Below are 26,424 nucleotides of genomic sequence, written 5' to 3' on the forward strand. Positions count from 1 at the left end.
GTGTGTCCAGTGTGTGTGTCCAGTGTGTGTGTCCAGTGTGTGTGTCCAGTGTGTGTGTGTGTCCTGTGTGTGACCATTGTGTGTGTGTCCAGAGTGTGTGTGTGTCCTGTGTGTGACCATTGTGTGTGTGTCCAGAGTGTGTGTGTGTCGTATGTGTGTGTTTTTGTGTGTCAGGTTATTATTGACACTGAGTCACCAAACCCCAAACCTAAATCCTGTCCAGTGTTATTTCAGGGACACCGAGGAGTCACCATAAATCCAAAACCCTGTGTGTGTGTGTGTGTATCACTGACAGAGAGACACTGAGTTGGAGTCAGAACAAACCCTAAACCCTGGATAGAGGGGCTCAGTGAATGTGGAGCTGAATGTGATCAGGTGGGTCAGTGTGTCAGAGGAGGCTCTATAGAAGGACAGAGTGCCGGCTGGCCAGTCCAGATACACTCCTACTCTGTGGGGGCTGGAGGAGGGGACGTCTATGGTAGTGGGATTATTATTGTGACAGGCAGCGTAACTGTTGTCAGAGCAGTACAGACTCCAGGACTTGTTATTGTCTCCAAGACAACAGTCCTTAACCCCTCCTCTCCTGCTGATTCCTTTATATGTCACTCCTATACCAACCCTTCCTCCTCCTCTCCTGTTGATTCCTTTATATGTCACTCCTATACCAGCCCCCATTATCCCACTCCACTCTACCTCCCAGTAACAGCGCCCAGTCAGACCCTCTCTACACAGCACCTGTCTACAGCCCTCAAATCTCTCTGGGTGATCAGGATACGGCTGCTTCTCTGTCCTCCATGTCACCTTTCTGTTCTCCTCAGACAGAGAGAGGTGTCTGTTTACTGTGTTTGGGTCCAGTGTGAGATCACAGACATCTGATGGATGAAACCAGACACAATATTAGAAATCATCATCATTCACATTAGAATGTTAACTCACTTTTCACTAATTCATTTAATGTAGATGTTTCTAGGTATCAAAAGGAGAAGTTAAGGTAACTTGAGACTTGTTGAATGGTCATATGTTATACTGTATGGTAATATAAAACACACTTATTCACATTAATTACACACACACCCTGAACACACCCACACACACACACACACACATTATCAAAGCAACTCTTTGTAAACGTTGGTGTCCCTGATTTCTGCTTCTGTAGAACTACAGCTGATATTTAATATGACCAAGTCAGTAATGATGTTGGTCTTTGACTTTGACTTAACTTGAATTAAGATTTATTCTTAGTCATATTCTTCACAGCAGTCAACACTCACATTTTCTAAGTCCAGGTTTCATTCTGTTCTCTCCACCATGTTCCACACTGTAGCGGTAAGCAGAAGAACAGACAGTCATTGAGGGATACACCTGAACATATACACACCCACACACACACACACACACACACACTGGACACACACACACATGCACACTGGACACACACACAGGGTCAATCATTGGTAAGAATGTCCTGTGAGTATGTGTGTGTTCATTGTGTGTGTGTTTGTGTCTAGTTTGTGTTTCCTTTGTGTGTGAGTCCAGTGTGTCAGTATCTAACTTTGTCAAGTGTTGGTAAGAATGTCTGTCTTAACTAGCCTGATAAGTCAAACATGTCTGATATGAACATTGACATAAACCCTCTACATACTTGAGTTTCTCCAGTCTGCAGTGTGGATCCTCCAGTCCAGCAGAGAGCAGTCTGACTCCTGAGTCTCCTGGGTGATTGTAGCTCAGGTCCAGCTCTCTCAGGTGTGAGGGGTTTGACCTCAGAGCTGAGTCCAGAGAAGCACAGCCTTCCTCTGTGACTAGACAGCCTGACAGCCTGCAAAGAGTCAAATCATATTAAAACCACACTGATATTCTTTGGTGGGGAAAATAGTGGCAGTAAATGTTTTCAACATATAACTAACTTTCTCATTCATCCTTATTCTCGATTCATTCCTGATTATTCATCATCATAGTAGCATCAACATGAATGTAGAAGTGTTCAGAAACATCTTCTATTCTTACTGACAATACAAGTGAAGTGACTCCAAAATGACAGGACATTATTCACCATTCAGTTTCTATTAGGAAAAACATCTAAAACACAACCAAGACAAACTGCAAATTAATTCAACAAGTTAGTAGAATCACAAGCTTGATGTAATCACTGCAGGTATGAAATATGGGACCAAATACTAAACGTATGACTACTTTAATACACTATAAGTGAATATAACCGAATAATTACGACTTTTCAAATGGGAGAACTACATACATAAAGTGCTTTCATATCTGATAATACTGACCTCAGAGTCTCCAGTTTACAGTGGGGATTCCCCAGTCCAGCAGAGAGCAGCTTCACTCCTGAATCCTTCAGGTCATTGTTACTCAGGTCCAGCTCTCTCAGGTGTGAGGGGTTTGAACTGAGAACTGAGGCCAACACTTTACAGGATGTGTCTGTGAGTTTACAGCCAGCGAGTCTGAAACACAGAGAAATACAATGACAGACAGGTTGTATTAAAATGTTACACTTAGCTTTCCCTGGTTACACTGTAACATGTGCACAAATAATGTGTTGGGTTTGACTCCAGAGCTGAGACCAGAGAAGCACAGCCTTCCTCTGTGACTCCACAGCCTGACAGCCTGCAAAGAGTCAAATCATATTAAAACCACACTGCTATTCTTTGAAGGTGAAAATAGGGACAGTATATATTTTTTTAATGTTCAGATATATTAGTGTCCTGAAACCTGCCATATCTATTCATTTATGAATGTATCATTATTATAAATGACACATTTTCCAAGTATTGCTTGTAGATAGAAAGATGCATATTAACAAATATTATAGTAGACTGACCAGACCAGTTTAAAAATCAGTATCAGTCAAAAGACAGACAGTGAGGTATCAGATTTAGATTGTATTGAGTATACAGTCCACACCATATCTATTTAGACAGTGAGGTATCAGATTTAGATTGTATTGAGTATACAGTCCACACCATATCTATTTAGACAGTGAGGAATCAGATTTAGATTGCATTGAGTATACAGTCCACACCATATCTATTTAGACAGTGAGGTATCAGATGTAGATTGTATTGAGTATACAGTCCACACCATATCTATTTAGACAGTGAGGTATCAGATTTAGATTGTATTGAGTATACAGTCCACACCATATCTATTTAGACAGTGAAGCTAACATTTCAAATGTGTCTCTATACTCCAACATTTTGGATTTGAGGTCAAATGTTTCATATGACGTGACAGTTTATAATGTCACCTTTAATTTGAGGGTATTTTAATACATATATGTTTCACTATTAAAAATGAAAACACTTTATGTTTCCAGTCTCCCCATTTGAAGAAGTCATAAGTATTCTGACCAATTAACTTTCAGTGTATTAAAATAGTCAAAAGTTGAGTATTTGGTCTGATATTCCTTGAACGCAATGACTTCATCAAGCTTGTGACTCAAACTCTGTAATGGTCTGTGTGAGGCTGGTGCAGAGGAGTCAGGCGCAGGACAGCAGAGATGAGTAACACAAGTAACTTTACTCAAATATTCCAATAACATGTCGTAATACCGAGCCCACAATAACAGACCGAACAGACAGAAAACAATCACGCACAAAAACAAAGGGGGAAAAGAGGGTTAAATAATGAACATGTAATTGCGGAAATGAAACCAGCTGTGTAAAACAAAGACAAAACAAATGGAAAATGAAAAGTGGATCGGCGATGGCTAGAAGGCCGGTGACGTCGACCACCGAACAAGGAGAGGGACCGACCTCGTCGGAAGTCGTGACAAACTCGTTTGTTACATCTACAGTTTGTTTTGGTTGTTTTGGGTTATTTTTGTTCATTAAAACAATTGTGATTGATGACTGGAGTAATTTTCTGTCTGAGTAGATAACATGTTTCTAAGCACTACTAAACTAATCCTAATGATGCTATGATTAACACAAATCATGACTGAATCATGAATAATAATGAGTGTGTAAGTTACAGAGGCTACAACAAAACATGCTAACCTCTCACCATTACCAATAACAGAGGCTACAACAAAACATACTAACCTCTCACCATTACCAATAACAGAGACTACAACAAAACATGCTAACCTCTCACCATTACCAATAACAGAGGCTACAACAACACATGCTAACCTCTCACCATTACCAATAACAGAGGATACAACAAAACATGCTAACCTCTCACCATTACCAATAACAGAGGCTACAACAAAACATGCTAACCTCTCACCATTACCAATAACAGAGGATACAACAAAACATGCTAACCTCTCACCATTACCAATAACAGAGGCTACAACAAAACATGCTAATCTCTCACCATTACCAATAACAGAGACTACAACAAAACATGCTAACCTCTCACCATTACCAATAACAGAGGCTACAACAAAACATGCTAACCTCTCACCATTACCAATAACAGAGACTACAACAAAACATGCTAACCTCTCACCATTACCAATAACAGAGGCTACAACAAAACATGCTAACCTCTCACCATTACCAATAACAGAGGCTACAACAAAACATACTATCCTCTCACCATTACCAATAACAGAGGGGGTATGATCTTTGTGCCTCTGTAACTTTCTCATTCATCATCATAGTAACATCCACATGAATGTAGAAGTGTCCAGAAACATCTTCTATTCTTACTGACAATACAAGTGAATTGACTCCAAAATGACAGGACATTATTCACCATTCAGTTTCTATCAGGAAATACATCATCCAAAACACAACCAAGACAAACTGCAAATTCATTCAAGTTAGTAGAATAACAAGCGTGATGTAATCACTGCAGACATGGAATATGGGACCAAATACTAAACGTATGACTAAAATAATTTATACAAAATATTATGACTTTTTCAAATGGGAGAAGTAGATACATAAAGTGTTTTAATTTACAAACTGTAAAATATATTTGTATGAAAATACCTTTAAATAAAAGGTGACATTCTGTACTGTCACCTAATATGAAACATTCTACCTCAAATCCAAAATGCTGGAGCAAAGCACCACATTTAAAACTGTAAGCTTCACTGTCCAAACACATATGGTGATGACTATGTGTGTCTGGTAAACACATGTGGATCTGGTGAACAGTTATCACTTGTTGACCAACTACAGGAATACTGACCTCAGAGTCTCCAGTTTACAGTGGGGATTCCCCAGTCCAGCAGAGAGCAGCTTCACTCCTGAATCCTTCAGGTCATTGTTCCTGAGATCCAGCTCTCTCAGGTGTGAGGGGTTTGACTCCAGAGCTGAGACCAGAGAAGCACAGCCTTCCTCTGTGACTAGACAGCCTGACAGCCTGCAAAGAGTCAAATAATTTTCAAATCACACTGCTATTCTTTGGTGGTGAAAATAGTGGCAGTATATTTTTTCAACATATGGAACCTTCCATATCTATTCGTAAATTAATGTATCATCATTAAAAATGACAAATGATCAAATCATTACCTGAGGATAGAAACATGTAAAGTACACATATTATAGTAGACTGACCAGACCAGTTTAAAATGGAGTATCAGTCAAAAGACAGACAGTGAGGTATCATATTTAGACTGTATTGAGTAAACAGTCCACATCATATCTATTTAGACAGTAAGGTATCAGATTTAGATTGTATTGAGTAAACAGTCCACACCATATCTATTTAGACAGTGAGGTATCAGATTTAGATTGTATTGAGTATACAGTCCACACCATATCTATTTAGACAGTAAGGTATCAGATTTAGATTGTATTGAGTATACAGTCCACACCATATCTATTTAGACAGTGAGGTATCAGATTTAGATTGTATTGAGTATACAGTCCACACCATATCTATTTAGACAGTGAGGTATCAGATTTAGATTGTATTGAGTATACAGTCCACACCATATCTATTTAGACAGTGAAACTGACATTTTAAATGTGACAAAACACTCAAACATGTTGGATTTCAGATCAAATGTTTCATATGAGGAATATATTTATTTGAGGAAATTTTAATACATATGTGTTTCACGATTAAAAATGAAAACACTTTATGTTTCCAGTCTCCCCATTAGAAGAAGACATAAGTAATCTGACCAATTTACTTATAGTGTATTAAAGTAGTCAAAAGTTTAGTATTTGGTCGTAAACTCGTTGGTTGCATTTGCAGTTTGTTTTGGTTGTGTTTTTGGTTGTGTTTTGCCCAATAATAAAATGGTGGATGATGAGTGGAGTAACTTTTCTGTCTAAGAGAGTAGATAACATGTTTCTAAACAAGTGAGTGAGAAAGTTACAGAGGCTACAACAAAACATGTTAACCTCTCACCATTACCAATAACAGAGGCTACAACAAAACATGCTAACCTCTCACCATTACCAATAACAGAGACTACAACAAAACATGCTAACCTCTCACCATTACCAATAACAGAGGCTACAACAAAACATGCTAACCTCTCACCATTACCAATAACAGAGACTACAACAAAACATGCTAACCTCTCACCATTACCAACAACAGAGGCTACAACAAAACATGCTAACCTCTCACCATTACCAATAACAGAGGCTACAACAAAACATGCTAACCTCTCACCATTACCAATAACAGAGGCTACAACAAAACATGCTAACCTCTCACCATTACCAATAACAGAGGATACAACAAAACATGCTAACCTCTCACCATTACCAGTAACAGAGACTACAACAAAACATGCTAACCTCTCACCACTACCAATAACAGAGACTACAACAAAACATGCTAACCTCTCACCATTACCAATAACAGAGACTACAACAAAACATACTAACCTCTCACCATTACCAATAACAGAGACTACAACAAAACATGCTAACCTCTCACCATTACCAATAACAGAGACTACAACAAAACATGCTAACCTCTCACCATTACCAATAACAGAGACTACAACAAAACATGCTAACCTCTCACCATTACCAATAACAGAGGCTACAACAAAACATGCTAACCTCTCACCATTACCAATAACAGAGACTACAACAAAACATGCTAACCTCTCACCATTAACAATAACAGAGACTACAACAAAACATGCTAACCTCTCACCATTACCAATAACAGAGGCTACAACAAAACATGCTAACCTCTCACCATTACCAATAACAGAGGCTACAACAAAACATACTAACCTCTCACCATTACCAATAACAGAGGCTACAACATAACATGCTAACCTCTCACCATTACCAATAACAGAGGCTACAACAAAACATGTTAACCTCTCACCATTACCAATAACAGAGGCTACAACAAAACATGCTAACCTCTCAACATTACCAATAACAGGGGGGGTCAGCATTTATTCTGATCTTTGTGGCTCAGTAACTTTCTCATTCATCATTATTCTCGATTCATTCATGTTTATTCATAATTTTAGTAGCATCCACATGAATGTAGAAGTGTTCAGAAACATCTTCTATTCTTACTGACAATACAAGTGAAGTGACTCCAAAATGACAGGACATTATTCACCATTCCGTTTCTATTAGGAAAACACCCAACACACAACCAAGACAAACTGCAAATGCTTTCAACAAGTTTGTAGAATCACAAGCTTGATGTAATCACTGCAGGCATGGAATATGTGACCCAACACTAAACTCAGCAAAAAATGAAACGTCCTCTCACTGTCATTTGCGTTTATTTTCTGCAAACTTAATAAAACTTCATGTGTAAATATTTGTATGAACATAACATTCAACAACTGACACATAAACTGAACAAGTTCCGCAGACATGTGACTAGCAGAAATGGAATAATGTGTCCCTGAAAAAAGGGGGGGTCAAAATCAAAAGTAATTCAGTATCTGGTGTGGCCACCAGCTGCATTATGTACTGCCATGCATCTCCTCCTCATGGACTGGACCAGATTTGCCAGTTCTTGCTGTGAGATGTTACCCCACTCTTCCACCAAGGCACCTGCAAGTTCCCGGACATGTTTTGGGGGGAATGGCCCTCACCCTCCGATCCAACAGGTCCCAGATCTGCTCAATGGGATTGATAACCTGGCTCTTCGCTGGCCATGGCAGAACACTGCCATTCCTGTCTTGCAGGAAATCACGCACAGGACAAGCAGTATGGCTGGTGGCATTGTCATGAAGGAGGGTCATGTCAGGATGAGCCTGCAGGAAGGGTACCACATGAGGGAGGAAGATGTCTTCCTGTAACGCACAGCGTTGAGATCGCCTGCAATGACAACAAGCTCAGTCCGATGATACTGACACACCGCCCCAGACCATGACGGACCCTCCACCTCCAAATCGATCCCGCTCCAGAGTACAGGCCTCTGTGTAACGCTCATTCCTTCGACGATAAACGCAAATACGACCATCACCCCTGGTGAGACAAAACCACGACTCGTCAGTGAAGAGCACTTTTTGCCAGTCCTGTCTGGTCCAGTGACAGTGGGTTTGTGCCCATAGGCGACGTTGTTGCCAGTGATGTCTGGGGAGGACCTGCTTCACAACAGGTGTACTAGCCCTCAGTCCAGCCTTTCTCAGCCTATTACGGACAATCTGAGCACTGATGGAGGGATTGTGTGTTCGGTGTAACTTGGGCAGTTGTTGTTGCCATCCTGCACCTGTCCCGCAGGTGTCATGTTCGGATGTACCGATCCTGCGCAGGTGTTGTTACACGTGTTCTGCCACTGCGAGGACGATCAGCTGTCCATCCTGTCTCCCTTTAGCGCTGTCTTAGGTGTCTCACAGTACAGACATCACAATTTATTTCCATTGCCACATCTGCAATCCTCATGCCTCCTTGCTGCATGCCTAAGGCACGTTCATGCAACTGAGCAGGGACCCTGGGCATCTTTCTTTTGGTGTTTTTCAGAGTCAGTAGAAAGACCTCTTTAGTGTCCTAAGTGTTTATAACTGTGACCTTAATTGCCTACTGTCTGTAAGCTGTTAGTGTCTAAACGACCGCCCCACAGGTGCATGTTCATTAATTGTTTATGGTTCATTGAACAAGCACGGGAAACAGTGCTTAAACCCTTTACAATAAAGATCTGTGAAGTTATTTGCATTTTTACAAATTATCTTTTAAAGACAGGGTCCTGAAAAAAGGGATGTTTCTTTTTTTGATGACTTTAGATACATAAAGTGCTTTCATATCTAAACTGTAAAATATACAGTCGTGGCAAAACGTTTTGAGAATGACACAAATATTAATATCCACAAAGTCTGATGCTTCAGTTTGTATGATGGCAATTTGCGTATACTCTAGAATGTTATGAAGAGTGATCAGATGAACTGCAATTAATTACAAAGTCCCTCTTTGCCATGCTAATGAATTGAATCCCCCCAAAAACATTTCCACTGCATTTCATCCCTGCCACAAAAGGACCAGCTGACATCATGTCAGTGATTCTCTTGCTAACACAGGTGTGAGTGTTGACAAGGACAAGGCTGGAGATCACTCTGTCATGCTGATTAGGTTCGAATTATAGACTGGAAGCTTCAAAAGGAGGGTGGTGCTTGGAATCATTGTTCTTCCTCTGTCAAACATGGTTACCTGCAAGGAAACTTGTGTCGTCATCATTGCTTTGCACAAAAAGGCCTTCACAGGCAAGGATATTGCTGCCAGTAAGATTGCACCTAAATCAACCATTTACCGGATCATCAAGAACTTCAAGGAGAGCGGTTCAATTGTTGTGAAGAAGGCTTCAGGGTGCCCAAGAAAGTCCAGCAAACACCAGGACCGTCTCCTAAAGTTGATTCAGCTGCGGGATCGGGGCACCACCAGTACAGAGCTTGCTCAGGAATGGCAGCAGGCGGGTGTGAGTGCATCTGCATGCACAGTGAGGTGAAGACTTTTGGAGGATGGCCTGGTGTCAAGAAGGGCAGCAAAGAGGACACTTCTCTCCAGGAACAACATCAGGGACAGACTGATATTCTCCAAAAGGTACAGGGATTGGACTGCTGAGGACTGGGGTAAAGTCATTTTCTCTGATGAATCCCCTTTCCGATTGTTTGGGGCATCCGGAAAAAGGCTTGTCCGGAGAAGACAAGTTGAGCGCTACCATCAGTCTGTGTCATGCCATCAGTAAAGCATCCTGAGACCATTCATGTGTGGGGTTGCTTCTCAGCCAAGGAGTGGGATCACTCACAATTTTGCCTAAGAACACAGCCATGAATAAAGAATGGTACCAACACATCCTCCAAGAGCAACTTCTTCCAACCATCCAGGAACAGTTTGGTGACGAACAATACCATTTCCAGCATGATGGAGCAAGTTGTCATAAGGCAAAAGTGAAAACTAAGTGGCTCAGGGAACAAAACATCAATATTTTGGGTCCATGGCCAGGAAACTCCCCAGACCTTAATCCCATTGAGAACTTGTGGTCAATCCTCAAGAGGCGGGTGGACAAACAAAAACCCACAAATTCTGACAAACTCCATGCATTGATTATGCAAGAATGGGCTGTCATCAGTCAGGATGTGGCCCAGAAGGTAATTGACAGCATGCCAGGGCAGAGTGCAGAGGTCTTGAATAAGAAGGGTCAACACTGCAAATATTGACTCTTTGCTTCAACTTCATGTAATTGTCAATAAAAGCCTTTGACACTTATGAATTGCTTGTAATTATACTTCAGTATTCCATAGTAACATCTGACAAAAATATGTAAAGACACAGAAGCAGCAAACTTTTTTGAAATTACTATTTGTCATTCTCAAAACTTTTGGCCACAACTGTATATGTATGAATTCCCTCAAATAAAAGGTGACATTCTGTACTGTCTCCTAATATGAAACATTGTATCTCAAATCCAAAATGCTGAAGCAAAGCACCACATTTAAAACTGTAGGCTTCACTGTCCAAACACATATGGTGTGGACTATGTGTGTCTGGTAATACTGACCTCAGAGTCTCCAGTTTACAGTGGGGATTCCCCAGTCCAGCAGAGAGCAGCTTCACTCCTGAATCCTTCAGGTTATTGTTACTCAGGTCCAGCTCTCTCAGGTGTGAGGGGTTTGACCTCAGAGCTGAGACCAGAGAAGCACAGCCTTCCTCTGTGACTAGACAGCCTGATAGCCTGCAAAGAGTCAAATCATTTTAAAAACACTGATATTCTTTGGTGGGGAACAGAGTGGCAGTAAATGTTTTAACATATTCAGATATATCAGTGTCCTGAAACCTGCCATACATATTCATATATTAATGTATCATTATTAGAAATGACAAATTATCCAAGTATTGGTTGTAGATAGAAACATGTATAGTACAAATATTTCGGTAGACTGACCAGACCAGTTTAAAAAGCAGTATCAGTCAAAATACAGACAGTGAGGTATCAGATTTAGATTGTATTGAGTATACAGTCCACACCATATCTATTTAGACAGTGAGGTATCAGATTTAGATTGTATTGAGTATACAGTCCACACCATATCTATTTAGACAGTGAGGTATCAGATTTAGATTGTATTGAGTATACAGTCCACACCATATCTATTTAGACAGTGAGGTATCAGATTTAGATTGTATTGAGTATACAGTCCACACCATATCTATTTAGACAGTGAGGTATCAGATTTAGATTGTATTGAGTATACAGTCCACACCATATCTATTTAGACAGTGAAGTTAACATTTTAAATGTGGCTCTATTCTCCAACATTTTGGATTTCAGATTAAATGTTTCATGTGAGGTGACAGTATATGTCACGTTCTGACCTTTATATCCTTTGCTTTGTATTTATTTAGTATGGTCAGGGCGTGAGGTGGGTGGGCAGTCTATGTTTGTTTTTCTATGTTTAGGGTATTTCTATGTTTCGGCCTAGTATGGTTCTCAATCAGAGGCAGGTGTCATTAGTTGTCTCTGATTGAGAATCATACTTAGGTAGCCTGGATTTCACTGTGTGTTTGTGGGTGATTGTTCCTGTCTCTGTGTTTTGCACCAGATAGGGCTGTTTTTGGTTTTCCACGTTTATTGTTTTGTAGTGTTCATGTTTATCTGTTTTTATTAAACATGAGTCAATATAACCACGCTGCGTATTGGTCCTCCTCTACTTCACCAGAGGAAAACCCTGACAGTATATAATGTCACCTTTTATTTGAGGATAATTGAATACATATCTGATTCAACCTTTAGAAATGAAAGCACTTTATGTATCTAGTCCCCCTATTTGAAGAAGTCATAAGTATTCTGACCAATTCACTCAAAGTATTAAAGTAGTCAACAGCCTACATGAACAATAACAGAGGCTACAACAAAACATGCTAACCTCTCACCATTACCAATAACAGAGACTACAACAAAACATGCTAACCTCTCACCATTACCAATAACAGAGGCTACAACAAAACATGTTAACCTCTCACCATTACCAATAACAGAGGCTACAACAAAACATGCTAACCTCTCACCATTACCAATAACAGAGGCTACAACAAAACATGTTAACCTCTCACCATTACCAATAACAGAGGCTACAACAAAACATACTAACCTCTCACCATTACCAATAACAGAGGCTACAACAAAACATGTTAACCTCTCACCATTACCAATAACAGAGGCTACAACAAAACATGCTAACCTCTCACCATTACCAATAACAGAGGCTACAACAAAACATGCTAACCTCTCACCATTACCAATAACAGAGGCTACAACAAAACATGCTAACCTCTCACCATTACCAATAACAGAGGCTACAACAAAACATGCTAACCTCTCACCATTACCAATAACAGAGGCTACAACAAAACATGCTAACCTCTCACCATTACCAATAACAGAGGCTACAACAAAACATGCTAACCTCTCACCATTACCAATAACAGAGGCTACAACAAAACATGCTAACCTCTCACCATTACCAATAACAGAGGCTACAACAAAACATACTAACCTCTCACCATTACCAATAACAGAGGCTACAACAAAACATACTAACCTCTCACCATTACCAATAACAGAGGCTACAACAAAACATACTAACCTCTCACCATTACCAATAACAGAGGGGGTCTGATCTTTGTACCTCTGTAACTTTCTCATTCATCATCATTCCTGATTATTCATCATCATAGTAGCATCCACATGAATGTAGAAGTGTTCAGAAACATCTTATATTCTTACTGACAATACAAGTGAAGTGACTCCAAAATGACAGGACATTATTCACCATTCAGTTTCTATTAGAAAAACATCTAAAACACAACCAAGACAAACTGCAAATTAATTCAACAAGTTAGTAGAATCACAAGCTTGATGTAATCACTGCAGGCTTGGAATATGGGACCAAACACTAAACTTATGACTAAAATAATTTATCCAAAATAACTAAGACTTTTTCAAATGGGAGAACTAGATACATAAAGTGTTTCATTTCTAAATAGTAAAATATATATATGTATGAGTACCTTTAAATAGAAGGTGACATTCTACTGTCACCTAATATGAAACATTCTCAAATCCAACATGCTGGAGCATAGTGACAAATGGGCGGCAGGGTGGTTAGAGCGTTGGACTAGTAACCGGAAGGTTGCAAACACAACAAACACAAATGTTAAACTGTAAGCTTCACTGTCCAAACACATGTGGATCTGGTTAACAGTTATATCACTTGTTGACCAACTACAGGAATACTGACCTCAGAGTCTCCAGTTTACAGTGGGGATTCCCCAGTCCATCAGAGAGCAGCTCAACTCCTGAATCCTTCAGGTCATTGTTACTCAGATCCAGCTCTCTCAGGTGTGAGGGGTTTGACTCCAGAGCTGAGACCAGAGAAGCACAGCCTTCCTCTGTGACTAGACAGCCTGACAGCCTGCAAAGAGTCAAATCATATTAAAACCACACTGATATTCTTTGGTGGTGAAAATAGTGGCAGTATATTTTTTCAACATATGGAACCTTCCATATCTATTCGTAAATTAATGTATCATCATTAAAAATGACAAATGATCAAATCATTACCTGAGGATAGAAACATGTAAAGTACACATATTATAGTAGACTGACCAGACCAGTTTAAAAAGCAGTATCAGTCAGAAGACAGACAGTGAGGTATCAGATTTAGATTGTATTGAGTATACAGTCCACAATATATCTATTTAGACAGTGAGGTATCAGATTTAGATTGTATTGAGTATACAGTCCACACCATATCTATTTAGACAGTGAAGCTAACATTTTAAATGTGGCTCTATTCTCCAACATTTTGGATTTGAGGTCAAATATTTCATATGAGGTGACAGTTTATAATGTCACCTTTAATTTGAGGGGATTTTAATACAAATCTGTTTCACTATTAAAAATGAAAACACTTTATGTTTCCAGTCTCCCCATTTGAAGAAGACATAAGTAATCTGACCAATTTACTTATAGTGTATTAAAGTAGTCAAAAGTTTAGTATTTGGTCGTAAACTCGTTGGTTGCATTTGCAGTTTGTTTTGGTTGTGTTTTTGGTTGTGTTTTGCCCAATAATAAAATGGTGGATGATGAGTGGAGTAACTTTTCTGTCTAAGAGAGTAGATAACATGTTTCTAAACAATAATAAATTAATCCTGATGATGTCATGATTAAGAAAAATCATGAAAGAATCATGAATAATAATGAGTGAGAAAGTTACAGAGGCTACAACAAAACATGCTAACCTCTCACCATTACCAATAACAGAGGCTACAACAAAACATACTAACCTCTCACCATTACCAATAACAGAGGCTACAACAAAACATGCTAACCTCTCACCATTACCAATAACAGAGGCTACAACAAAACATGCTAACCTCTCACCATTACCAATAACAGAGGCTACAACAAAACATGCTAACCTCTCACCATTACCAATAACAGAGGATACAACAAAACATGCTAACCTCTCACCATTACCAATAACAGAGACTACAACAAAACATGCTAACCTCTCACCATTACCAATAACAGAGGATACAACAAAACATGCTAACCTCTCACCATTACCAATAACAGAGACTACAACAAAACATGCTAACCTCTCACCATTACCAATAACAGAGACTACAACAAAACATGCTAACCTCTCACCATTACCAATAACAGAGGATACAACAAAACATGCTAACCTCTCACCATTACCAATAACAGAGGCTACAACAAAGCATGTTAACCTCTCACCATAACCAATAACAGAGGCTACAACAAAACATGCTAACCTCTCACCATTACCAATAACAGAGGCTACAACAAAGCATGTTAACCTCTCACCATAACCAATAACAGAGGCTACAACAAAACATGCTAACCTCTCACCATTACCAATAACAGAGGCTACAACAAAGCATGTTAACCTCTCACCATAACCAATAACAGAGGCTACAACAAAACATGCTAACCTCTCACCATTACCAATAACAGAGGCTACAACAAAGCATGTTAACCTCTCACCATAACCAATAACAGAGGCTACAACAAAGCATGTTAACCTCTCACCATAACCAATAACAGAGGCTACAACAAAACATGCTAACCTCTCACCATTACCAATAACAGAGGCTACAACAAAACATGCTAACCTCTCACCATTACCAATAACAGAGGCTACAACAAAACATACTAACCACTCACCATAACCAATAACAGAGGCTACAACAAAACATGCTAACCTCTCACCATTACCAATAACAGAGACTACAACAAAACATGCTAACCTCTCACCATTACCAATAACAGAGGCTACAACAAAACATACTAACCACTCACCATTACCAATAACAGAGGCTACAACAAAACATACTAACCACTCACCATTACCAGTAACAGAGGCTACAACAAAACATGCTAACCTCTCACCATTACCAATAACAGAGGCTACAACAAAACATGCTAACCTATCACCATTACCAATAACAGAGACTACAACAAAACATGCTAACCTCTCACCATTACCAATAACAGAGCTACAACAAAACATGCTAACCTCTAACCATTACCAATAACAGAGGCTACAACAAAACATGCTAAACTCTCACCATTACCAATAACAGAGCTACAACAAAACATGCTAACCTCTCACCATTACCAATAACAGAGGCTACAACAAAACATGATAATCTCTCACCATTACCAATAACAAAGGATACAACAAAACATGCTAACCTCTCACCATTACCAATAACAGAGGCTACAAAAAAACATGCTAACCTCTCACCATTACCAATAACAGAGGCTACAACAAAACATGCTAACCTCTCACCCTTACCAATAACAGAGACTACAACAAAACATGCTAACCTCTCACCATTACCAATAACAGAGACTACAACAAAACATACTAACCTCTCACCATTACCAATAACAGAGGCTACAACAAAACATGCTAACCTCTCACCATTACCAATAACAGAGGCTACAACAAAACATACTAACCTCTAACCATTACCAATAACAGAGGCTACAACAAAACATGCTAACCTCTCACCATTACCAATAACAGAGGCTACAACAAAACATGCTAACCTCTCACCATTACCAATAACAGAGGCTACAACAAAACATGCTAACCTCTCACCATTACCAATAACAGAGGCTACAACAAAACATACTAACCTCTCACCATTACCAATAACAGAGACTACAACAAAACATGCTAACCTCTCACCATTACCAATAACAGAGGCTACAACAACACATGCTAACCTCTCACCATTACCAATAACAGAGGCTACAACAAAACATGCTAACCTCTCACCATTACCAATAACAGAGGCTACAACAAAACATACTAACCTCTCGTCATTACCAATAACAGAGGCTACAACAAAACATACTAACCTCTCACCATTACCAATAACAGAGGCTACAACAAAACATGCTAACCTCTCACCATTACCAATAACAGAGACTACAACAAAACATGCTAACCTCTAACCATTACCAATAACAGAGGGGGTTAGCATTTATTCTGATCTTTGTGCCTCTGTAACTTTCTCATTCATCATCATTCTCTATCCATTCATGATTATTCGTAATCATAGTAGCATCCACATGAATGTAGAAGTGTTCAGAAACATCTTCTATTCTTACTGACAATACAAGTGAAGTGACTCCAAAATGACAGGACATTATTCACCATTCAGTTTCAATTAGGAAAAATATAATCTAAAACACAACCAAATTTAAAACTGTAAACCTCACTGTCCAAACACATATGGTGTGGACTATGTGTGTCTGGTAAACACATGTGGATCTGGTGAACAGTTATCACTTATTGACCAACTACAGGAATACTGACCTCAGAGTCTCCAGTTTACAGTGGGGATTCCCCAGTCCATCAGAGAGCAGCTTCACTCCTGAATCCTTCAGGTCATTGTTACTCAGATCCAGCTCTCTCAGGTGTGAGGGGTTTGACCTCAGAGCTGAGACCAGAGAAGCACAGCCTTCCTCTGTGACTCCACAGCCTGACAGCCTGACAAAGAGATCATCATGACTTCACAAACACACTGTTAATTTAACACCAGTAGTGTAGAAGGACAATGGCAGATGCATTTGGTTTATTCTCTCAAACAACATATAGATTCATCTTCCGTCTCCCAGAATTGTATGGTCATATTGTTATACTAATGTGAAAATCAATGCATTTATTCAATACGTTTTTCAATATAGTATTATACACATATTATAATATATATTTTCTCTAAACTGAATATTTCTTCCTGATGATTAGTTCTGATATGTCATTTTATTTACTCACAGAACAGCTCTGGAGGCTTTGACCACTGGCAGCAGCCTCAGAAGACCTTCCTCTGATCTGGAGTATTTCTTCAGGTCAAACACATCCAGCTCCTTTTCTGAAGTCAGCAACACAAAGACCAGAGCTGACCACTGTGCAGGTGACAGTTCTTCTTCTGAGAGACTTCCTGATCTCAGGTAGCTTTGGATCTCCTCCACTAGAGAATGGTCATTCAGTTCATTCAGACAGTGGAACAGATTGATGCTCCTCTCTGGAGAGGGATTCTCCCTGATCTTCTTCTTGATGTACTTGACTGTTTCTTCATGGCTCTGTGAGCTGCTTCTTGTCTTTGTCGGTAGACCTCGTAAGTGCTTCTGATTGGACTCCAGTGAGAGGCCCAGAAGGAAGCGGAGGAAAAGGTCCAGGTTTCCCGTCTCACTTTGTAAGGCTTTATCCACAGCACTCTTGTAGAAAGTAACTTCAGGCTCGTCTTTTGTTTGCAGTTCATCCATTAGATTCTCATTGTTGTTGATGAATGAGAGGAACACATGTACAGCAGCCAGAAACTCCTGAATGCTCAGATGAACAAAGCAGTACACCTTGTCCTGGTACAGCCCACATTCCTCTTTAAAGAGCTGTGTGCACAATCCTGAGTACACTGAGGCTTCATTGACATCAATGCCAGCCCCTTTCAGGTCTTCTTCATAGAAAATCAGATTGCCATTCACAAGCTGTTGAAAAGCCAGTTTTCCCAGTGACAGAATGCTCTCTTTATTCCAGTGTGGACCTGTCTCTTCTTTCCCAAGATACTTTTCATTCTTCTGTTTGGTATGAAACACCACAAGGTGTGTGTACATCTCAGTCAGAGTCTTGGGCATCTCTTCTCTCTTATGTTCCAGCATGTGTTCAAGGACTGTTGCAGAAATCCAACAGAAGACTGGAATGTGGCACATGATGTGGAGGCTCCTTGATGTCTTTATGTGTGAGATGATTCTGCTGGCCAGGTCCTCATCACTGAATCTCTTCCTGAAGTACTCCTCCTTCTGTGGGTCATTGAACCCTCGTACTTCTGTTACCTGGTCAACACACCATGAAGGGATCTTATTGGCTGCTGCAGGTCGGGTAGTTATCCAGAGGAGAGCAGAGGGAAGCAGATTTCCCTTGATGAGATTTGTCAGCAGAACATCCACTGAGGTTGACTCTGTGACGTCCCAACAGATCTTGTTCTTCTGGAAGTCTAGGGGCAGTCGGCACTCATCCAGACCATCAAAGATTAACAGAACTTTGTACTTGTCGTAGTTGGAGATTCTTGATTGTTTGGTTTCCATTGAGAAGTGATTGAGAAGTTTAATGAAAGTGTGTTTGTCCCCTTTCATCAAATTCAGCTCCCGGAAAGGGAATGAAAACACAAATTGGACATCCTGATTTGCATTTCCTTCAGCCCAGTCCAGAATGAACTTCTGCACAGAGACTGTTTTTCCAATGCCAGCGACTCCCTTTGTCAGCACAGTTCTGATAGGTTTATCTTGTCCAGTTAAGGGTGTGAAGATGTCGTTACATTTGATTGCAGTCTCTGGTCTTGCTTGTTTCCTGGTTGTTGTCTCAATCTGTCTCAGCTCATGTTCATTATTGACCTCTCCTGTTCCACCCTCTGTGATGTAGAGCTCTGTGTAGATCTTATTGAGAAGTGTTGGGTTTCCTTGTTTAGCGATCCCCTCAAATACACATTGAAACTTCTTCTTTAGATTAGATTTGAGTTCACGTTGGCAAATCACAGCAAGCTCATCTGAATGAAGAAATAACACAGAGGATATTAATATTACGTCTGTTTTAATGTCTACAGTATTGTAGGACTCTTATAAAGTTTTTTTTAATCAATAATGACTAATTATGTATACATTTCAATCAGGACTGACTAATCAGAATACTATTATGTTACTGTATATGTACTAATCAGAATACTATTACGTTACTGTATATGTACTAATCAGAATACTATTATGTTACTGTATATGTACTAATCAGAATACTATTATGTTACTGTATATGTACTAATCAGAATACTATTATGTTACTGTATATGTACTAAACAGAATACTATTATGTTACTGTATATGTACTAATCAGAATACTATTATGTTACTGTATATGTACTAATCAGAATACTATTATGTTAATGTATAGATGTATGAATTTTCTTTTTAACCCTAGTACTGAATATAATGTGTGTAAATATAATCAAGAATTAGAACAATGACTGTCTGTTCCTTGATAAAAACGAATGAACTTATCGTCAGACTGGGTAGAATGCTGATCTACACAGGAAGACCTTGGCTCGGTCATAAATTATCTAAAGTGGTGGGAGAACTATACTGTACTATAACTATACTGCCATTGTACTATACTGTACTATAACTATACTGTACTATAACTATACTGTACTATAACTATACTGTACTATAACTATACTGCCATTGTACTATACTGTACTATAACTATACTGCCATTGTACTATACTGTACTATAACTATACTGTACTATAACTATACTGTACTATAACTATACTGTACTATAACTATACTGCCATTGTACTATACTGTACTATAACTATACTATAACTATACTGTACTATAACTATACTGCCATTGTACTATACTGTACTATAACTATACTGTACTATAACCATACTGCCATTGTACTATACTGTACTATAACTATACTGTACTATAACTATACTGCCATTGTACTATACTGTACTATAACTATACTGTACTATAACCATACTGCCATTGTACTATACTGTACTATAACTATACTGTACTATAACTATACTGCCATTGTACTATACTGTACTATAACTATACTGTACTATAACCATACTGCCATTGTACTATACTGTACTATAACTATACTGTACTATAACTATACTGCCATTGTACTATACTGTACTATAACTATACTGTACTATAACCATACAGCCATTGTACTATACTGTACTATAACTATACTGTACTATAACTATACTGCCATTGTACTATACTGTACTATAACTATACTGCCATTGTACCGGGTGGAGAAGAGACGGGACAGTTCGAAAACTAATGACGTCATTTTCAGTTTATAACCTGTTGTAAATAGTTTCATGTTCAGTTCTCTCGAGAATAAACACTACTGATTGGTTTTGAGACTGGTCTCTGTCCATTTTATGCAAATAAGAGTCTTACAAATTCTTAGGAGTGGACAGAGTGTTTAATTTAATTGGGTATTAAAACATATTAATTCCCGTAACAGATTTTAATTATGATAATTTATTCTCTTAACTGACGGTATAAATGTGTAAATGTTGTCATAATGCATTACAGACTGGTGTGACTGATTATATTATTATTGGTATTATTGATGGTATTATTAATGTTCTCTCTCTAAATGAATCACCACAACACATCCCTGCTGCTACTTGATGAGGTCACTAGGTGTTGTGTTAAGGCTAGAGGTCGGGACGATTTCAAGTTTTCATAACAATCGGAAATCGGAATTTTTGGACACCGATTTTACCGTTTATTTTTGTACACCTTTATTTAACTAACTGGTCTAGGAACAGTGGGTTAACTGGTCTAGGAACAGTGGTTAATTGGTCTAGGAACAGTGGTTAACTGGCATAGGAACAGTGGTTAACTGGCCTAGGAACAGTGGAACAGTGGGTTAACTGGTCTAGGAACAGTGGGTTAACTGGTCTAGGAACAGTGGGTTAACTGGTCTAGGAACAGTGGGTTAACTGGTCTAGGAACAGTGGGTTAACTGGTCTAGGAACAGTGGGTTAACTGGTCTAGGAACAGTGGTTAACTGGTCTAGGAACAGTGGGTTAACTGGTCTAGGAACAGTGGTTAACTGGTCTAGGAACAGTGGTTAACTGGTCTAGGAACAGTGGGTTAACTGGTCTAGGAACAGTGGGTTAACTGGTCTAGGAACAGTGGGTTAACTGGTCTAGGAACAGTGGGTTAACTGGTCTAGGAACAGTGGGTTAACTGGTCTAGGAACAGTGGGTTAACTGGTCTAGGAACAGTGGGTTAACTGGTCTAGGAACAGTGGTTAACTGGTCTAGGAACAGTGGGTTAACTGGTCTAGGAACAGTGGGTTAACTGGTCTAGGAACAGTGGGTTAACTGGTCTAGGAACAGTGGGTTAACTGGTCTAGGAACAGTGGGTTAACTGGTCTAGCAACAGTGGGTTAACTGGCCTAGGAACAGTGGGTTAACTGGTCTAGGAAAGGTGGGTTAACTGGCCTAGGAACAGTGGGGGTTAACTGGTTAACTGGTCTAGGAACAGTGGGTTAACTGGTCTAGGAACAGTGGGTTAACTGGTCTAGGAACAGTGGGTTAACTGGTCTAGGAACAGTGGGATTTCATCATTTCATTCATTTTTCATTTTCAGTTTATAATCTGTGGTAAACTGTATCATATTCAGTTCTCTCGAGAATAAACGCTGCTGATTGGTTTTGAGACTGGTCTCTGTCCATTTTATGCAAATAAGAGTCTTACAAATTCTTAGGAGTGGACAGTGTTTAATTTAATTGGGTATTAAAACATATTAAAACATTTTATTGATAATTTATTCCTGTAACTGACTGTATTTTAATTATGATTAATTATTATTCTCTAAATTAATAACACACTGTATAAATGTGTTTTAAATGTATAAATGTTTTGATAATGCATTACAGACTGGTGTGACTGATTATATTATTATTGGTATATTATTGTTTTATTATTGATGGTATTATTAATGTTCTCTCTCTAAATGAATCACCACAACACATCCCTGCTGCTACTTGATGAGGTCACTAGGTGTTGTGTTAAGGCTGCTACAATATCATTGAGTTACACAGCTACTTTAGCTGTACTTTAGCTACAGCTTTTAAATGTTATAAAACATCATTCAACATGAGGCAGACAGATCTTACATTTCTCCAGTGTGTCAGCAAGCTCCTTCTGGTTCATTTTCCTCAGGATGTGCAGTGTGATCTTCAGAGCCCCCTCTCTGGCACTGCTCTCCTGCTGCTCATCTTCAGGGTCCACCACTTCCTGCTTCAGACTCTCAAAGCCTTCTGGGAGTTCTGGACTAAGAATCCTCTTGAACATCTTCAGCTCGTTCTTCACAAATGTCATAATTTTCTCTTCAAGCATCTGGAATAAATTAAGTAAATGAGTTTAAGTAAGAGACAAATGCTTTCTCATTAACACATTAAAGAATGATTGACAGATCAACTTTACTTGAGGTAAACAAAAACAAATGTACATAACAGGACCACATACACTGAATATGGAGGCCAGGTCTGTTTGATGACTCTGGGAAGACTGACCACTGAGAATCTCTGACTCTGATCTCTCCTGTTGGTTTCTGTGGACAAAACATGAGATTACATCTCCTCATCCAGGGAGTGCACACACACACACACACACTCACTCACACACACACACACAGGGAGGGAATGTTGTGTTTGTTTAATTTTGTTTTAGGACTATGAAAATAGACAAAATGATTAGCCTATGGATTATGAAAACAACAACAATAAATGGGAAAATGGGAGAGGAGAAATGACTAGAGACAGTGTTGTTTAACTCACTGACCAGGACCCATGAGTTCTTCTTACCTTTGTTCAGTAGAAAAGTCTCCCTCTCTAAAGTATATAGGACGATCCATAGACCAGTCACTCTTCATGGACACACAGCTGGGAACAGGGGAGGCTGGTCTCTCCTGCTTGATTGGTCTTCAACACAACAGAGACAAACATTACATCTCTCATCTACTCTGAGCTCAGATGGGGAAAAATAAGAAGAGTTTCATTCCAAAAAGCTATTTATCCATTTTCAGAAATGTTCGTAAATGAGCTTTTATTGTTTAAAGAAGTTCAGTTTACGTTAAGTTATGTTTTTTTTGCGAAATGAGGAGATGGCACGTGGGTACCTGCTTCTATAAACCAATGAGGAGATGGCACGTGGGTACCTGCTTCTATAAACCAATGAGGAGATGGCACGTGGGTACCTGCTTCTATAAACCAATGAGGAGATGGCACGTGGGTACATGCTTCTATAAACCAATGAGGAGATGGCACGTGGGGACCTGCTTCTATAAACCAAAGAGGAGATGGCACGTTGGTACCTGCTTCTATAAACCAATGAGGAGATGGCACGTGGGTACCTGCTTCTATAAACCAATGAGGAGATGGCACGTGGGTACCTGCTTCTATAAACCAATGAGGAGATGGCACGTGGGTACCTGCTTCTATAAACCAATGAGGAGATGGCACATGGGTACCTGCTTCTATAAACCAATGAGGAGATGGCACGTGGGTACCTGCTTCTATAAACCAATGAGGAGATGGCACGTGGGTACCTGCTTCTATAAACCAATGAGGAGATGGCACGTGGGTACCTGCTTCTATAAACCAATGAGGAGATGGCACGTGGGTACCTGCTTCTATAAACCAATGAGGAGATGGCACGTGGGTACCTGCTTCTATAAACCAATGAGATGGCACGTGGGGACCTGCTTCTATAAACCAATGAGGAGATGACACGTGGGTACCTGCTTCTATAAACCAATGAGGAGACCAATGAGGAGATGGCACGTGGGTACCTGCTTCTATAAAGCAATGAGGAGACCAATGAGGAGATGGCACGTGGGTACCTGCTTCTATAAACCAATGAGGAGACCAATGAGGAGATGGCACGTGGGTACCTGCTTCTATAAACCAATGAGGAGACCAATGAGGAGATGACACGTGGGTACCTGCTTCTATAAACCAATGAGATGACACGTGGGTACCTGCTTCTATAAACCAATGAGGAGATGGCACGTGGGTACCTGCTTCTATAAACCAATGAGGAGATGGCACGTGGGGACCTGCTTCTATAAACCAATGAGGAGATGACACGTGGGTACCTGCTTCTATAAACCAATGAGGAGACCAATGAGGAGATGGCACGTGGGTACCTGCTTCTATAAAGCAATGAGGAGACCAATGAGGAGATGGCACGTGGGTACCTGCTTCTATAAACCAATGAGGAGACCAATGAGGAGATGGCACGTGGGTACCTGCTTCTATAAACCAATGAGGAGACCAATGAGGAGATGACACGTGGGTACCTGCTTCTATAAACCAATGAGATGACACGTGGGTACCTGCTTCTATAAACCAATGAGGAGATGGCACGTGGGTACCTGCTTCTATAAACCAATGAGGAGATGCAGCGCGAACTGCGTCACAAATAGAACTGACTTCCAGACGCTCGTTGACGCGAATAATGAGACTATAAGGAGAACCAGTACTGAGTCAATGTGCAGGGTACTAGGTAGTTGAGGTAATAATGAGACTATAAGGAGAACCAGTACTGAGTCAATGTGCAGGGTACCAGGTAGTTGAGGTAATAATGAGACTATAAGGAGAACCAGTACTGAGTCAATGTGCAGGGTACCAGGTAGTTGAGGTAATAATGAGACTATAAGGAGTACCAGTACTGAGTCAATGTGCAGGGTACCAGGTAGTTGAGGTAATTGAGGTAATATCCACATGTAGGTAGGGATATAAGTGACTAGGCAACCAGAATAGAGATTACATCTCCTCATCCAGGGAGTTCAGACACACACACACACACAGGGAGGGAATGTTGTGTTTGTTTAATATTGTTTTAGGACTATGAGAATGGACAAAAGGATGAGCCTATGGATTATGAAAACAACAACAATAAATGGGAAAATGGGAGAGGAGAAATGACTAGAGACAGTGTTGTTTAACTCACTGACCCCATGAGCTCTTCTTACCTTTGTTCAGTAGAAAAGTCTCCCTCTCTAAACACTATAGGACGATCCATAGACCAGTCACTCTTCATGGACACACAGCTGGGAACAGGGGAGGCTGGTCTCTCCTGCTTGATTGGGCTTCAACACAACAGAGACAAACATTACATCTGTCATCTACTCTGAGCTCAGATGGGGAAACATAAGAAGAGTTTCACAAATAGAACTGACTTCTAGACGCTCGTTGCAGCGCGCGAGCAGTGTGTCATTTTTAATAACGAGATTAATTTATCGACGCGAGCGTTGTAGTCAGTCTGTCAGCCCCGCTAAAAGGCTGGTGTCGTTACTCTGCCTTCTCCGGGGGCATGTTGAGGTAAATTTACTAACCGGGGGGGTTGAATGATGTAATTTATTGGAGGGCTGGAAGACGCACTCTCGAGGTTGTTTACTCACAATATCAGATATTAAGATGATTTTTATAATGAATGTATACTGAGGTTGAGGTTCTGACTAGTGATTATTTACCCGGGGTTCAATACCTGCTATTGAGGCGCCCTGAAAATAATATTCAAAAGTTCGGTCCTTGGACACAGAGGGTTTAAACACTAAAGTTACCGTCCATCTAGTGAAGAGAGGAGAACCGGACAGAGGTAGCCAGCATCCGTCAACGAGAGAGGGAGAAGCCTCACCGGGATTTAACAGGTGGAAGAAACAACCGGGGAGCCGGTGATGATGTAGTGGTAGCTATGGTAACTAGGATGCTGCTGGTAGAGTAGCTAGCTAGCTTACCGAGCTGTACCGACTGGCTATGATAACTAGGATGCTGCTGGTAGATGCTGCTGGTACCGAGCTGTACCGACTGGCTATGATAACTAGGATGCTGCTGGTAGAGTAGCTAGCTAGCTTACCGAGCTGTAC

At 40.0% G+C, this 26,424-nt stretch overlaps 1 protein-coding gene across 1 annotated transcript in view; it reads right to left on the reverse strand.

The window, feature by feature from the left end:
• Positions 1–285: 285 nt before the first annotated feature.
• The window catches only part of LOC135570973 (NACHT, LRR and PYD domains-containing protein 12-like), a 47,645-nt gene continuing 21,506 nt past the window's right edge, over positions 286–26,424 (reverse strand). Inside the window, exons 3-14 of the mRNA XM_065016796.1 lie at positions 25,531–25,647; positions 23,360–23,476; positions 23,022–23,106; positions 22,670–22,892; positions 17,732–19,496; positions 17,273–17,446; positions 13,652–13,825; positions 5,164–5,337; positions 2,289–2,462; positions 1,646–1,819; positions 1,275–1,321; positions 286–872 (exon numbers count right to left, since the gene is read on the reverse strand). Of these exons, the coding sequence (XP_064872868.1) occupies positions 286–872; positions 1,275–1,321; positions 1,646–1,819; positions 2,289–2,462; positions 5,164–5,337; positions 13,652–13,825; positions 17,273–17,446; positions 17,732–19,496; positions 22,670–22,892; positions 23,022–23,106; positions 23,360–23,476; positions 25,531–25,647 (3,811 nt within the window). The remainder of the gene's footprint in view (positions 873–1,274; positions 1,322–1,645; positions 1,820–2,288; positions 2,463–5,163; positions 5,338–13,651; positions 13,826–17,272; positions 17,447–17,731; positions 19,497–22,669; positions 22,893–23,021; positions 23,107–23,359; positions 23,477–25,530; positions 25,648–26,424) is intronic.

This window comes from Oncorhynchus nerka, unplaced genomic scaffold (genome assembly GCF_034236695.1).
Source record: "Oncorhynchus nerka isolate Pitt River unplaced genomic scaffold, Oner_Uvic_2.0 unplaced_scaffold_869, whole genome shotgun sequence".
Taxonomy (NCBI): domain Eukaryota; kingdom Metazoa; phylum Chordata; class Actinopteri; order Salmoniformes; family Salmonidae; genus Oncorhynchus; species Oncorhynchus nerka.